At 44.1% G+C, this 14,234-nt stretch overlaps 1 protein-coding gene across 8 annotated transcripts in view; it reads right to left on the bottom strand.

The window, feature by feature from the left end:
* Window positions 1-3,819: 3,819 nt before the first annotated feature.
* Window positions 3,820-14,234, bottom strand: part of Mpped2 (metallophosphoesterase domain containing 2) — a 175,181-nt gene continuing 164,766 nt past the window's right edge. For 6 of the 8 annotated variants that reach the window (NM_001143683.2, XM_030252204.1, NM_001356555.1 and 3 more), the window contains 3 exons: window positions 10,578-10,693; window positions 7,413-7,526; window positions 3,821-5,233 (listed from right to left, as the gene is read on the bottom strand). In NM_001143683.2, the coding sequence (NP_001137155.1) occupies window positions 5,115-5,233; window positions 7,413-7,526; window positions 10,578-10,693 (349 nt within the window). In that variant the 3' untranslated portion in view covers window positions 3,821-5,114. Of the gene's footprint in view, window positions 5,234-7,412; window positions 7,527-10,577; window positions 10,694-14,234 lie in introns of all 8 variants that reach the window. The other 2 variants (XM_030252205.1, XM_006500394.4) reach the window with 1 other exon arrangement.

Raw genomic sequence — 14,234 nt, 5'->3', positions numbered from 1 at the left:
TTAAAAACAACTTTGCTTTAAAAAATGATGACGAGCAGAACAATTAAACCCTCCTTGCACGACCCCAGTGGTATTACCTTCTGAGATAGGGGTGGTGAGAGATGAATTTTACCCATTCTACAGGGTGGATCTCGGGCTGGAGGAAGAAAAGCTTGTAGCCAAGGCTACTGGTGTGTATCAGAGGTGGACAATCTTCCCAGAACCTGGCAGCTTCCAGAACTTGCACACACATGCATGTGCATGTCAAACAAATGAGAGAGCCAACTGTGTCTGACGTAGGCAGGGTGGACCCATGTACTCATCTCTCCCTTGACCAGGAGGAATTGGGTATGACCAGAGTTGCCACAAGCAGACTGTTTGACAGAGGGAAAGCTTAGCCTTTGAGGAGCATGCAGAGGCCCTCCACGCTGAGGTTTCTTTTTCGGTTTGTCCCTCACAGGTTAGAGGTATTCTACTGCAAAAGTCAGCCTCTTTCTGGCCAAAGCTGAACTCGCAGTTCGGATTATGCCTGAATGCCAAGTTGAAAATTGTTCAAGTTCAACATTAAGAGTCCAATATCAGTGTGGAGTTCTATCTTTGGTTAGCTTTGTGACCATGGTGATGGCCAGTGGCCCTCTGTGAACCTCAAATGATCTACAGAGGTCAACTCTATATAGGAACCAAGTAAACGGGGGTCCTCACAGAGCTTAGGTAATGGTGCATTTTCATCTTCTAGGTAGAAGTGAGGCAGATATTTGGAACACACACACTCAGCAAGTCGGCTAATGGTTACCAAGTAGGAGAAAAACATTCTGTCTTAAGACTGATTTCTAGGAAGAAGTTGAGAACTTTCTATGAAAATCACAGACAAAGACTTCCAAACTGGGACCTTCCTATCCAGAGACAGCAGTGTTCAAAGATGCCTCAATCGGAAGACAAAGATACCTCAGTTCACTGTTGCTTAGCAATTAAATAAATGAGAACAGGACAGGAAAAGACACAGAGAAGTACACAGAGGGACATCCCAGGTTTACCAGAGACAGGCATTTTCAGGAGACTTGGCGAGGGTGGCATCATTCTTGGGCACACCAAGTGCTTTATCTGCAATGGACAAACCCCAACTCCTCCCAGCTGACCTGGGTCACAGTCTTATTTACTTACACAATGTAGAAGATGAAGGCAGACATAATGCTGGCCATCTGTCAGAGTAATACTGACCTGTCCCTGAAAGGGATTTCAGCAATCTCCTATCATCTTTGTAAGACAAAATAATATCATGGCACAAGGGCAAATCATGCACAAACAGAGCTGGAAAGAAATGGTGCAATTCAGGGGGGAAGAGACACCTCGAGAGACGACGGCACATCAATATGTACCGTGTTAGCAACTTGGTACTCAAAACCTCTCTCTAACCAGGGATTGGAAGAGATTTTGTAAGGTGTGATATTCAAGCTAGAAACTCAGGTTCTCTAGTCTGCTTCTCATACATAAATGCCCATATTTCTTAAAAAGGGAGTTGATTTCCTCTCATAAAGCATGAACACAAACAGAGCTCCTCAGACACAAGGCTACTGAACCTCTCTGGGGGAAAAGGGTCAACAGACAGAATCCTGCCTGGAGAATCTAGAGACAGAACAGGGTGACCAAACTGCGCAAACACACACACTATTTACCAGATGCCAAGCAGATATCTCCATGTCTGAGTTCACAGAGCACGCTGCTTCCTGAAGACATTGATGTTAGTCCATGAGGAAGCCAGGACTTGGGCTGGCTCGGAAGCATCTATGGCCATTGCGATGTCCTGGGCTTCCAATTTGATGTTGTCACTAAGCCACATTGAAAGGTACTTCAGTAGGCTCTTACATGAGGAACAGACAATGTCTCAGGCCCTCTGGCTTTTTGTTATCTTTTAGGCATTAAATTTTTTGGTTCATAGGCAGAGTTAACAGAAAGGACATCTTGATGGACCCAGATAGAACTGGCTTAGAACCTTCCATTTTTCCTAAGGAAACCGACTCTGTTGGCAGTGGTGCTGATTTTTTTTATAACCTGGGGCTTATGAGTGCTTAGAATTTGAGGATGAAAATAAAATATGAAACCTGTTCATCAGATTGCCTGATAATGAAATGGAAAGCGCTGGATTGATAGCCACCATTCTTGAATGATGCCTTGCTATGTTATGCCAAGAGAAAAGGCTTTAGACAGTCCTTACGGAAGTCCCAGAAACAGTTCATGTGGAGTGTGGCCTGGTTGCAGAAATTTCTGTGGATGGTCAGTCCAATGCTCTAGATATAGCAGAATGGGCCATTTCCTAAGAGTACACACTGGAAGGCAAATTTAGCAAGTGTTTCACTTAATCTGTTGGTGCTCAAATGTGGTTTCCAGGGCTGTGTACACACCCATGTCCTCAGGACCATCCCTCCATCCCTGGAGATCTTCCTTTGCCTTGTAGAGATGTCTGAGCTCACGTCATGGTTAACAGCCAGGTGAAATGTCTTTTCAGTACTTTGCATCTCTGTCCATCCCCTAGGAAAGGGCACCAAGGCAACAATCTTCACACCAAGTCAGCAGATTAAGGGAGGATTGTGAGCTTCTCTCAGGACCTCATCCATCTCAGCTCCCACAGTCACAGACTCTTCTCGTCTGGAAGCCCACGCACCCGTTGCACAGTGTCAGATCAGAAACGGACAAGCCTAAGAGACGCAGCTAAAATGGACAGAGATAATTATGAGAATTTGTGCTGTCGTTTGAAGAAGACTGTTCCAGCTGGTGCTGAAATCAAGAATTCCTTCCAGGAATAGCATCAGAAGAATCACAATAGTTAGACCGAACGGAAATGCAATGCAGTGGGCACAGACTTAGCACAGATTTAAGATCTTGTTGCAATTCGGGGTGCGGGGATGTTCACTTGTAAACCCCCACAGTTAAAAAGTGGAGACAGGTGGGTCAAGAGTTCAAGGTCCTCCTCTGTTACACAGAGTTCTAGGTCAGCCTGGGTTATCTGAGACACTGTTTCAGAAAATGGAAACAACAATAAAATAAAACACAAAATAACCTTCTATAAACAAGCAAAGGCCCTACAAACAACAATAGCAAGGTGCTTTTCCTCAATGGTTATTCTCAACCTGAGGGTCACAACCACTACAAGGGTCAACTATCAGACATCCTGAACATCCTATATTTACATTATGATTCATAACAGTGGTGACATAACAGTTATGAAGTAACAACAAGATCATTATATGGTTAGAGGTTATTACAACATGAGGAACTGTATTAAAGGGTTGCAGCATTAGGAAGGTTGAGAACCACTGATCTAGACAAAATGAAAGAGGTATATACAATTTCCCCAGCCTACCACTGGCCCCAGCTTCTCATTGGAAAAAAAAAAACATGTCAGTGGACTCATTCAAACAGAAATGAAACCATGGGGTGGGGGTGACCACTGCACGTCATGAGGATAAATGAGAATGTTTTAGTGAGAGGGTGTCTGTCCTCTGAGGCGCCCTCTGCTCACTACCACTGTCACATCCCAAACAGCAGTCACAGCCTTGTCAGTCTTTCTGTCCCCATACATTACAGTGGCCAAAGATGGAAGCTGCACCTTCTGCAATCTAAGACGAGACAAACCAGATCCCCAGTGTGCTGCAGGGAGAACCTCTTGTCAATGGACCTGACAGCCTGGGATTGGTAGGCCATAAACAGTTATTGAAAAATTAGAAAAACAAACCCACTATTCTAATTGTTCAGAAGGGGATTACTCAAATCGCATGTAAATAAACCATCTTAGCCCCAGGACAAACCTACCCCGCCCTCCCCCAGGCAGCCCAACCACGCAGCACCGATTTAAAAATCTTGCAATTTTATTTGCATATAAAGGCCGCTAGATATAGAGTATCACAATAAATTTAAAGAAAACAACTGCTTTCCTAAATTTGAAGGTAACATAAAATAGAATAGCGCTCAATGGCATCGACAATGGGAGACCAGAAAGGATTATTAGCAACAATATTTTGTGCTAGCGAAGATTGCATCAACACACAGTGCAAAATGGGAGGGGGAGGGGAGTGAGAAGACAAAACAGGGCCTTTAAATAGAAAGGACGACTAAGCCTTATTTAGTTCGCTTCCGATGCATCCACTGGAGTCTATACACACTGGTTACTGTACCTAGACTGGACTCAAGTTCTTTAAGACCTTGAGTTTGAAGAAAGAATGGGTCAGTTCCTTCAGACGTCTGGTGTGCTGCTACCGATGTGGCTTTGCAGTTGTACTGTCCTTGGCAAGATTAAACTCCCAACTGAGTCGTAATGCACAAAAAATAGTTATATATATATATATATAAATCCACATGGAAAGGGAGTCTGCACACTTTCTTTTTCCTTGCATGACCATCTCTTGACAGATTCTTGTTTCCTTATTTTTAAAGCTCAAATAATTTAAAAGAAACAAACAGTGAGAGTTGGTAGCATCATGATATGGATCTCTGGCTAAGCCTCTGCATGAGGGCTGTTCTTCCCCCACCTCAGACACAGTCTTCTTTATAGCCAGAGAGAAGCTAAGGTTTTTCCTAACCAACTTCTGTTGAGATTGCTCTAAATTGGGGCCACATTTGTAAAATAAAAATGAGGCAATACCAAGAAAACAACAACAAAACATTGAAAATTAAAACATATCAAACAATACTCAGAGTTGTGCAAATCTGGGTGATTTTTCAAAACACTGCTTTTGTGTTTCTTTCTGTCTTTTTTTTTTTTTTAATCTTTTCCTTTCAGCTTAAAGCATATTCAAATAAGACTTTTTAAAATAATCATTTTTTTTTTAAAGAAAGCTTGGCTGTCCTTTGGCAAATACTAACAATTTACAATGGCGTGGCCTTTGAGCAAACAGAAGTCATTTTACAAATTCACAATGTTCCTTTGATTTCAAATGGATACCCCACTCAAAAAAGCAAAAAAGAGGCGGCACAACGCTAGCATCTTTTTTTTTTTCTTTTTTCTTTTCCCTCCTGTTCCAACAATTTACAAAAAGAACTCACAGGATTTAGAAATAAACAAATCAGAGAATGTGAGTTTATAATTAGAAAAATGGCAGTTTGTAGACCGTCCCTCACATTCCAACGGGATGCTGAGTGCTTTAGGAGCCCTGTGGGTTTGGAAGGTCAAATATGATTGGAGGGTTGGTCGGTTGAAAGCTGACTGTACAGGTTGAGGCATTGATGTAGGTGGTGTAACCGTCGGTCATGATGCCGTACCCTGTAGGAAGACAGTGTCACAGTTACTGCAGTATACACAAATGGTGGAGGCAGTTGAGCACAGGGCCACGGGCAGGGAGAACAAGGACATCTTTGTCAGAGGGCAGGGGGATGAAATTCAGTGGGCCTTTCCAGATACCACAGATTTCAGGAGCTCCTGGCCAACTTTGCTGTTTGCTTTAAAAGGGGGAGAATTCTCCCCTCCAACAAAGAGTGATTCTTCCCTGTGTCCTCTTTGCTTAAACACTGAACTCATCAGGCAAAAGACATGATAGCTGTATCACTGAGAATAAAGGAAAGTATTCCCCTACCTTTCAAGTATCAACTTCATTGCAAACTCCTGCATTAACTATTAAGTCGCAGGAAGGAAGTGGGCAGCCTAAGAGCACACAACCTGGCTCCAGGAGAGAGATGAAAGAGCTGAGGTTCTTCCTCATTCCTACAGCGATCTGTCTCCATGACAACTAACCACACATCACTGATTCTACCTGAGTTATGTGACTTTAACGCTAAGTCCCCCTCACTCAGAAGCATTGCCTCTTCAACTGCGGGAGGTAGAGACATCTCCACAGGACCCCGTTTCCTGACCATACCCAGACAGAGCAGAGAGGAAAGCACCCCAACATGAAAGCTGAGACAATGTCATGGCATCCCTGGCATGTAGACTTTCTTTATAGTTTTTAGCATGTTGACATTTTTGGGCTTTTTGGAAGTTTGCACGTTTCCGGGGACACCTTACAGCTTATGCAATGAGTCGATAATTCTATGTCCACACTGGACTCCGTGGTATATAAAAACAGCAAAGGAGAAATAAAATGACTGGGACTTGCAGAAATTACTGATGAGGTTCTTATCCCTCCACCCTCCTCCTGCTCCATTTGCTAAAATTTTTCCAAGTAAGCCCGAGGAGAGCTTAATGAGGGTCAATGGAAAAATCTCTTAAGAAAAGAAAAGCTGCATTTAAAATGTGCACTGTTTGGTTCCGGGGTCATAAAGTCTTGTTATCTCTCTCCATCAAGAGGCTGGTATTTGCCCTCTCTCTGCCCTCTTTAGCTGTCTTAAGTGAATAAAAGCAAGTCACGTTTATTTGAATATGATCACTTCCCTTTAAAGCAAGTTTATTATTGTGGGGCTTCAGTGGAATTCTCCAATTGTCTGGCCAGTTTAAGGTAAATTAATGACTTAGCCCCCCTCTCCCCCCTTTTAAAGGGTGAAATTCAAACTCAAAGGAATCCTACAGGAATTCAAACTAGTGTTCAAGATAACAGCCCCACCCCTATCATGTCCTCCAGGAAATACAGTTTATATAGGCTGTCCCATCTCTCTGTTCTTCCCTCTCTTAAAGAATACTCACTCACCCCTGCTTAGGGAGCAGAGGAGACTCAGCCCCACCCGCTAGCTCCAATGCCTCCCCTCTGCCTCCTGCCAGAGCTGCACCCCTGCTTTCCCACCAGTTAGCTGGTGCCTGTATTTGGAGTAAGTTGATTTTTCTCTGGCCTCTGAGGATAATTTCTCAATATGCTCTTTATGACTCGCCTAACTAGGAAGCCACCGTGCTTGTGGACTCTGTGGAGTAGACTTGGCGTTCCGTTTCACCAAGCACACAGCCCCCACACACCTCAACTTGACTCTGACATTTATAAGTAACCCCAGAAAGCCACAGTGAGCAGCAGTGGGAATCATGGCAGCTGCCTACATAAGCACTTCTGCCTCGTACAAATATACACACCCCGGCCAGTCTTGTAATTTCTGAGACCCCAAGATCAGCTGACACTGCTTGTCTACAAAAGCCCAGTGACATCCTGGTTTGAAAAGGCAGAGCAGACAAAAACCCAGAGCCTTGAAGGTTCCGTGAATCTTTTGGGTTCTGGGGTCTTGACTCAACTTACCTTGAAAGACAGAAACCAACCAGTGAACATTTTCTGTTAGAGATTTCATTGTTTCAAATAACCTCAGCCACAGGGCTCCTACTTGCCTTTCTACTTAAAAGGCAACAATACAAAATATTTCTTAGCCTCATAGGCGTGAGCTTTTCTCATGAGGTTTCGTCTCATAAACGAGTTCCTTTTGACTAAAGCTCGAGGATCACTGTGTTCTCACCGTGCTATGTCCAGCCCAGGCTGCCTGCTGGAGAGGGTGAGGCCATGGAAAATGCACGTAGTCCATCCCTGTGTTCTTACCTTCGTGAATCCCACCGAACACATGGAGCTTGGGCCGAATGCGCCTCTGGACTGTGTTTAAGAGCTCCACGCAGCCCACCCTTTGAAGTTCCTTTGGAACCCAGTCTCGAAAACCTAAGGGCAGAGTGCAATCAATACTCTTAATTTTCCTTCTTCAGGTAAGGTTTCATGCCGACTTTCAGGAAACCATAACTCATCAGAAAGTTTATTATGTTATCTGTAATCCCAGCCTCCCCATTAAGCTCAGAATGGCTTTTAAGGAACGTTCACTCATCGTTTTGTCTTCTTTGGATTCTTGATTAATTTTTTTTTTTTTTTTTTTGGTTTCCATTTTTTCCCCCTTTCCCGTTAATTAACATTCTTTTTTCTGCAAGAAGTTTGATTTATTCAGCCACAGGTTTCGAATCTTCTCCATAAGATCAATGGCATTTATTCCCGGCAGCCCCATAACAGCTCTTCCCCACTCGATTCTGCTGCTTCCTCTTCTTCAAAAGTCTTTCTTGTACGTAGACGTACTGGTTTATTCTCATGACAGCTCACAGAGAGGAGATGTGGAAGAGCTGCCTGGGAACTGGCCACAGGATGCCTTCATCTGCTTAGAGACACCACTCTTAACCCTTGCTGGTTCCTGGCAACCAAAGATTTGGAATACCCAGTAGCTTCTCCAATCCTCTTTAGCAATGGACAATGTGACCTTATGGTGGCATCCAGCAAGCTTGGGCTAATTGACTGGTTTTAAAGTAAAAGCCACTTAGTCCTCTGCTTAATGCAGAAAATCTATAAAACACTGACATCAATTATAGCAAAAGTCAGCTATCTCGATTATGGCCTAAAATGGAATCCATACACCTCAGCAGGATGGGGCATGGAGAAGCCAGGTGGGACGAAAGGCTGCACCACAGTCTGTGGAAATCCATCCCACAGCTCCGTTAGGTACATTTACTGTTAGAAATGGCTGGGCAGGAAGGGACCGATTCCTGTTCTACTTGGCAGGGCAGGAGGCATGAATATTTCGTCTCTGTGAAGACAGGGTAGCTGGGGTGTGGGCAGTGGCTGGAGAGACTAGGAAGAGGATCAGATGAGAGTGAGTACCTAGCAAAAACCAAGCTAGGGTACACAAAGCTATGAAGAAAAGGGAACACTATGAATCCATAGAGATTAACATTATTACCTCGTGGGTGTGTTTCCTTGAAGGAAAACCACTTCACTGTGTCATGAGTACCTCAGATAACATCTTGCTGAGACTATTAATAGCAGACAGTAAATAGCACATATAACTTCCTTCACACTGAGAATTCAAGAATTCAAACTCTCCAGCCCCACCCCGAGCCTCAGCCCAGCACAGCATTTTCCAAAGAACCCCACACTTAAAGCTCTTTAAGTTGTGAAAGCTTTGTCTGACTTCTTACGAAGCTTCTGGGTGTGGACCTCCCTCTGATGTATGTACACCCTGGTTTATCTCACTTTTACTACGAAAACAGGGGCAGCAGCCTCCGTTGTAAGCTTTGCCAGGACGCCGGATTGTGTAGACTATTGTGTTGAGACTTTGCGATTACTATCACTTGCCTCATGCCAAAATGAATGACTTCATTGTGAACTGCCTGTTCTGTTTGAAGTCACGTTTGAAGGGACGCTCGAGTAATGGGGATGCTTCTGGGCTATAGCTATCAGGACTCCCACCATGAACTGCACCCAGCCAGGCTGCAGCTATCCAGGACCCTCACCATGAGTTGCCCCAGCCAGGCTGCACAGGTAGAGGAATCAAGATGACTAGAATGTTCCTGCAGTGCACTCTTGCTGAGTAAGTCACCCTAGCCAAAATATTCGGTAGGCAATGTTCTGATTAAATTAGTCTAAATAAGGAAGTAAATTGGTGATGATTAGATTAAGCTCTTTGGCAAATCCAGTCTTAGTGAATGCAGGAGAGGTGAAGCGCTTCAAAGAGAGAGGTGTGGGCATGGTGGTCCCATGTGTACCACACTGACGACAAAGAATTAGCCTTTCTTCCTGCTCCACCATCACTAACATGTGGCTCCGTGGCCTCAGCATGCATCCATTCCCCTTTCCATTGGTTCAGGAGACACGGATCCCTCCCTTTGTAAGGGAAAGAAAGCAGTGCTGAGTGGTTCTTAACAGGGGTGTCTACAAAGATTAAACATACACTGGGAATGAGCAATAAAATGCTTTCTTCTGCAGGCTGGTAGAGTGGAGGTTCATGCTTAATAAGGTAACAGCAACAAAAATCACCTCCAACCCAGTATGACCAAGAAAACTCTTATTAATACCATGCACTGCAATAAAGTAAAAAAAGGTATCCCCCCCCCCAAAAAAAAAGACCAAAACAAAGAAATATCAATGTGTGCATTCAAATGGAAATATTTGCATTTTCCGAGCTTGCTTAGTTGGAAGTGTCTGTACAAAGTAGATGGTGAGATCGCCGTGGTAGGTCCTGGCTCAAAATGTCCTGTAGCAAGCCGAACCAGTAACGGGTTCATCGATAATTAGGATCGAATTATTTAAATCAGATAACTATCTTCTGCCTGATAATCTGGGTCACTAGGGCGGTGGCTTTGACACCCAGAGATCACATAAGTCAGAATGCTGCCACAGTATGCCAGAAAAATACCTGTCGTAAGTCATTTTCAGGGCAAGTCCTTACTGAAAATATTTCATCTTAAAAAATTTTTTTCTCTCATATAATCATCTCAAATGTAAACCTTTAAAGATACCCCAGGCCCAGTGCTATGTGTGAAAGGAAAATGAGCTCCTTTGAACAAAAGTTTCTTTCATTTTCCTGCCATTCAAATGCCTAGGATTGGTAGGTCTCTGTCTCCTTCCGTGTCCCACCCTATCCCTTTACTGTAAAGCGAATACAGTTCTTAAAATAAATTAAAAGACTATGGTTTTCCATGCTCATTTGATTGATTTTTTCCCCCTGACTTGACTAGATGAAAAAAAAAATTAATTTCATGAACACCTGTAAGCCTAGCAGAACTGCTGAGTTTAATTTCCATACTGGGTTTCTTTAAAGTCACTGACTTTCTTTTTTGTATTCTTTTTTTTTTTTTTCTGAAGGAAAATCATTACATTGCGGAAGCATTGCTTGCTAGGCTGCGGGAGGGGAGCATTCTGTAATGACGAAAGCCCAACCTTTGCGTTTCTTACCTAGAGGAGGTCCGTGTGTCATGAGTATGTCGATGCCCTCAGGGATTAGGTTCCATTTGTCCAGCAGAGACTGGCCTCTGGGTAGGTTAAAGCCCCATCCATTAAACCACGGGGTCCTTTGGGAAGATAACACACACGGGTCAGGCCAGCAGAATGAGCCTCTGGACTGTCACATTTCTCGCGAGTATTCACCCACAGTTTGCGCTGCTCTCTTTTCCCTTTTGATGGTTGGCCCTGGCAGCGGGCTGCTTTTCTGTTGACTGCTTCAAAACCCATCCATTTGAAAGCAGGCATGGGGCCTACAGATTGTTCAACTAGAAAGGGGCATGGGAGCCACTACAGTGGAGACTTTCCCAGCAGGCTTCTATCAAAACTGTGACAAAAGCTTTGTCTTCCACTAAATCTCAGTGCTTTCCAAGATATCCAGCCCTGATCCCAGGATTCCCAGCCTCCCTTAGTGCTGCAGAGATGAGGAACGCCGGCCGTGCTTCCGACCCTCCCCCAGCACTGTACGGGTTTGGTGCAGAGGTCCTTGTTAAAGTCTCAGACAAAAGGACACTCGACTTTCCACTGTCCACTGAAGTGTCCTGAACAGTCTGGATGGAGGCTCTGAAAAGTGAAGGGGGTCACAGAAAACTCTTCCCGTCACCAAAGGGAGGATTCTGGGGACACCTCGATCTTTCTGGAATTTGCTTCCAGCAGCATCTTTGAGCGTCTTCCCAGATCTGCTTCTGCTTCAGGAGTGAGTTTCTGAAATGGAGACTATGTGAGGAAAGGAGCGGGGATGTCTGTCTGTCTAACTGGCCCGGACAGTGCCTCATTTACAAATGTCCTGTTTGTTAGTGAGAGAGAATGGTTTGTCTCTAGAAATCCTGCTGCTCCTACAAGGCATTTCCAATTGTCCTCATCCAAAACATTCAAGTTCTCTGAAAAAAACGGCTGCTTTGTTCCTTAGGGAAATTGTGCTTTGCACTGAACACTTACAAAAGACAAGATGGACAATTTCCTGCTAGCCTTCCACTCTCCTCTCCAGCTTAACCTGCCCCCACCCGCCAGTCACAGTTGATCAAATGGACTGTGCACGTTTACTCGAAGACTGGCAAACCCACTGAACAAACTAACAGGATTCGCTCAAGAACCCAAACTCAGAAAAGCAGACAGAACATTCATTTGGTGGTGGATATGCACAGTCAATGTCACGGGCAGAAAGATGGTCATTGTAACCATTTTCAAAACCCACATTTCAGGTGACAGTAGCAACCTTTTCTCCATGGTGAAGATAGAAAGTTCAAGAAAGAAGAGACTGGATCCAGCTAGAAAGTGGAGGAACCAAAAAGAGCACCCGATTTACTTGGTACCCCCTTTCTAAGTCTCCTCCTCATCTTCCTGGAGCCGGTGCCCAACAACCCGATAATAAAATGGTAACAATCATGAAGACAGCTGTTGTTCATTAGGTGTCTGCATCGGCAAAGTTCTAGTCTAAGTATTTTACTGCATACTTCAACCTCACAATGTTTAGCGCTCCCGAGATAGATATCATTACCATCCATTTTACAAACGATGAAACTAAGTAAACGTAACTTGGACATAAAATAAGACACTCTGGTTCCAAGCAGAGTTAGCCACCATGCCAGTCCCTCTTCCTGTGCACTACCTAAATAACTTACTTGCCTTAGATGAACCACTTCTGGACTCTTTCAAGTTTGTCTGTGGCTTGAAGACAAATGCTATCTCCATTTTATGGTTCCGAAATCAAGCTGTAACATGATGGGGTAGACAGACACCTGGTGCTTTGGCACACCCAGATCTCTCCTTCCTCTGGTGACAATGACATATTTTTTCATTGGTAAGTTGCTCCTTCCCTGTCATAATCTCTTTCCAGTAAGGTCGATTCCATTCCGAGTCTTGGATGGAGCGACTTGCATTTGTCTGTATGTGGTTTGCCTGTAATTCACTTACAAATGTACACGCTGGGCAGCTGAGTGTCATTCCTGGGAGTTGGCCCTGCTAAGGAGGAGGTCAAGCTCCTCCTGGAATCTCAAATCTCAAGAATGGGCTGGGAGATGCTTTAGCGACCCTTTAGTCTCTGCTTGAGAATGAATGAACGACAAGGAAACCCAACAAAGGAAAGAGAGGGCTTCAATGATGGCCTTAGACACATGGATTCAGCTGTGCCTCACTGGACCTGAACTCCTTCTTGTTAGATCCCTTCTTTTCATTAGCACCTGTTAAGTTCCACTTCTTATAACTGAAAGCTCTACTAAACACAACCATTGTACTAGTATAAAAAATGAGCTGTGTTATCTGTCATGGGCATTAGAGTTCCCTGCTAAAAGGTCCATAACCTTCTTACCTAGAACCTGTGAATATATACTCCAGTGGCAAAGGTTACTTAAAATAGGGACATAATCCTGGATTATATATGGCAGGTCCAGTGTGACCAACCAAGGCCTCTGACAGTGGTCTCTAAAGGGCAATAGGAGTGACATGAGTGGAGCAATGAGAGACAACTAACTCAACCTGATATCGCTGCCTTTGAAGATGGAGGATGAAGTCTAGGAGGCTAGGGATGGTGGTGGCCTTGAAAAGCTAGATAATGGAAACTTAAAAAGTGAATTGTTGATGGAGCATGGTGGCATAGGCCTGCAATCCCAGAACTTGGCAGGCAGATCTCTGAGTTGGTAGCCAGTCTGAACTATATAGCCAGTTCCAGGATAGCCAGGGCCATCCTGTAAAATTCAGTATGACTAGAGTCAGACTTCGATTAACACTGACAAATATGACACATTTGTGTTCCTGTTGATTGGTTTAAAAAGCCATAGAAAATAATTAGTATCTACCATGTTTTAGCAGGCTGGGGGCTCTAGGGCCCGTGAGGAGTTCTGGATGCACTACATACCAAGTAAGGTCCCTGGCTATCCTGGGAGAAAGCAATGCTCACTGTCCTATTCTTGATTTACTAGGCAGCACTAGGCATCAGGTTTGGGAAGAAAGCCTGAGACTCTTCTAGAAAGGAACCTATCAGCCCTGTTCTCTCCTGGCCTCTAGCATGCTCACCATCGGGTTCCTGCATATTTTCATTCAGGTCTTAAACGGCAGAGCTCCCCGGCTTGGAAATGCCCACCCTTCTTCCTTTTACAGTGACCCTTGTCCAAGATTTGTCTTAAAAGGAAAAACAAAACAAAACAGAAAAACAACTACGGAACCCAGGGAAAACCCAGCATTTTGGCAGAAGGGAGACTAAAGAAAAAAAATAAGCAAAAACATCTGCTCTCCTAAATTCTGAAAACAAGCCTCTGGACCTTTGGTTCTTGTTTGGATGGAAAATAAAGAAGAGTTTGAAAGGGTCCCAAGCACACCCAAGTTGTGGGGGCAGCAAGGGGCTTCATTTTGCTGGAGACAGGCAGTTTTGAGCCCCAGGGCACCCTAGGGACTTTCTTAGTCAAAGGAACAGGAGTTCATTTCTCCAATCTTTCCAATGTTCCTCTTGTAGCTTCTTCTCATATAAGCCTGTAGTCCTACCCTCTTCTTCTCAGGAAGTGCTCAGTTTTATAAGCTTCCAGGGAAAGACGAGGCTGAACTCACAGTCTATAGATAACCCAAGCTGTGTTTGCTTAATGTTAAACTTGTGACAGAATGCAGAAGGGTCCAAGTTAA

Source organism: Mus musculus, chromosome 2 (assembly GCF_000001635.26).
Source record: "Mus musculus strain C57BL/6J chromosome 2, GRCm38.p6 C57BL/6J".
Classification (NCBI taxonomy): Eukaryota; Metazoa; Chordata; class Mammalia; order Rodentia; family Muridae; genus Mus; species Mus musculus.
The sequence above is the reverse complement of the archived record's forward strand: the minus strand, read 5'-3'. Positions and strand labels throughout refer to the sequence as shown.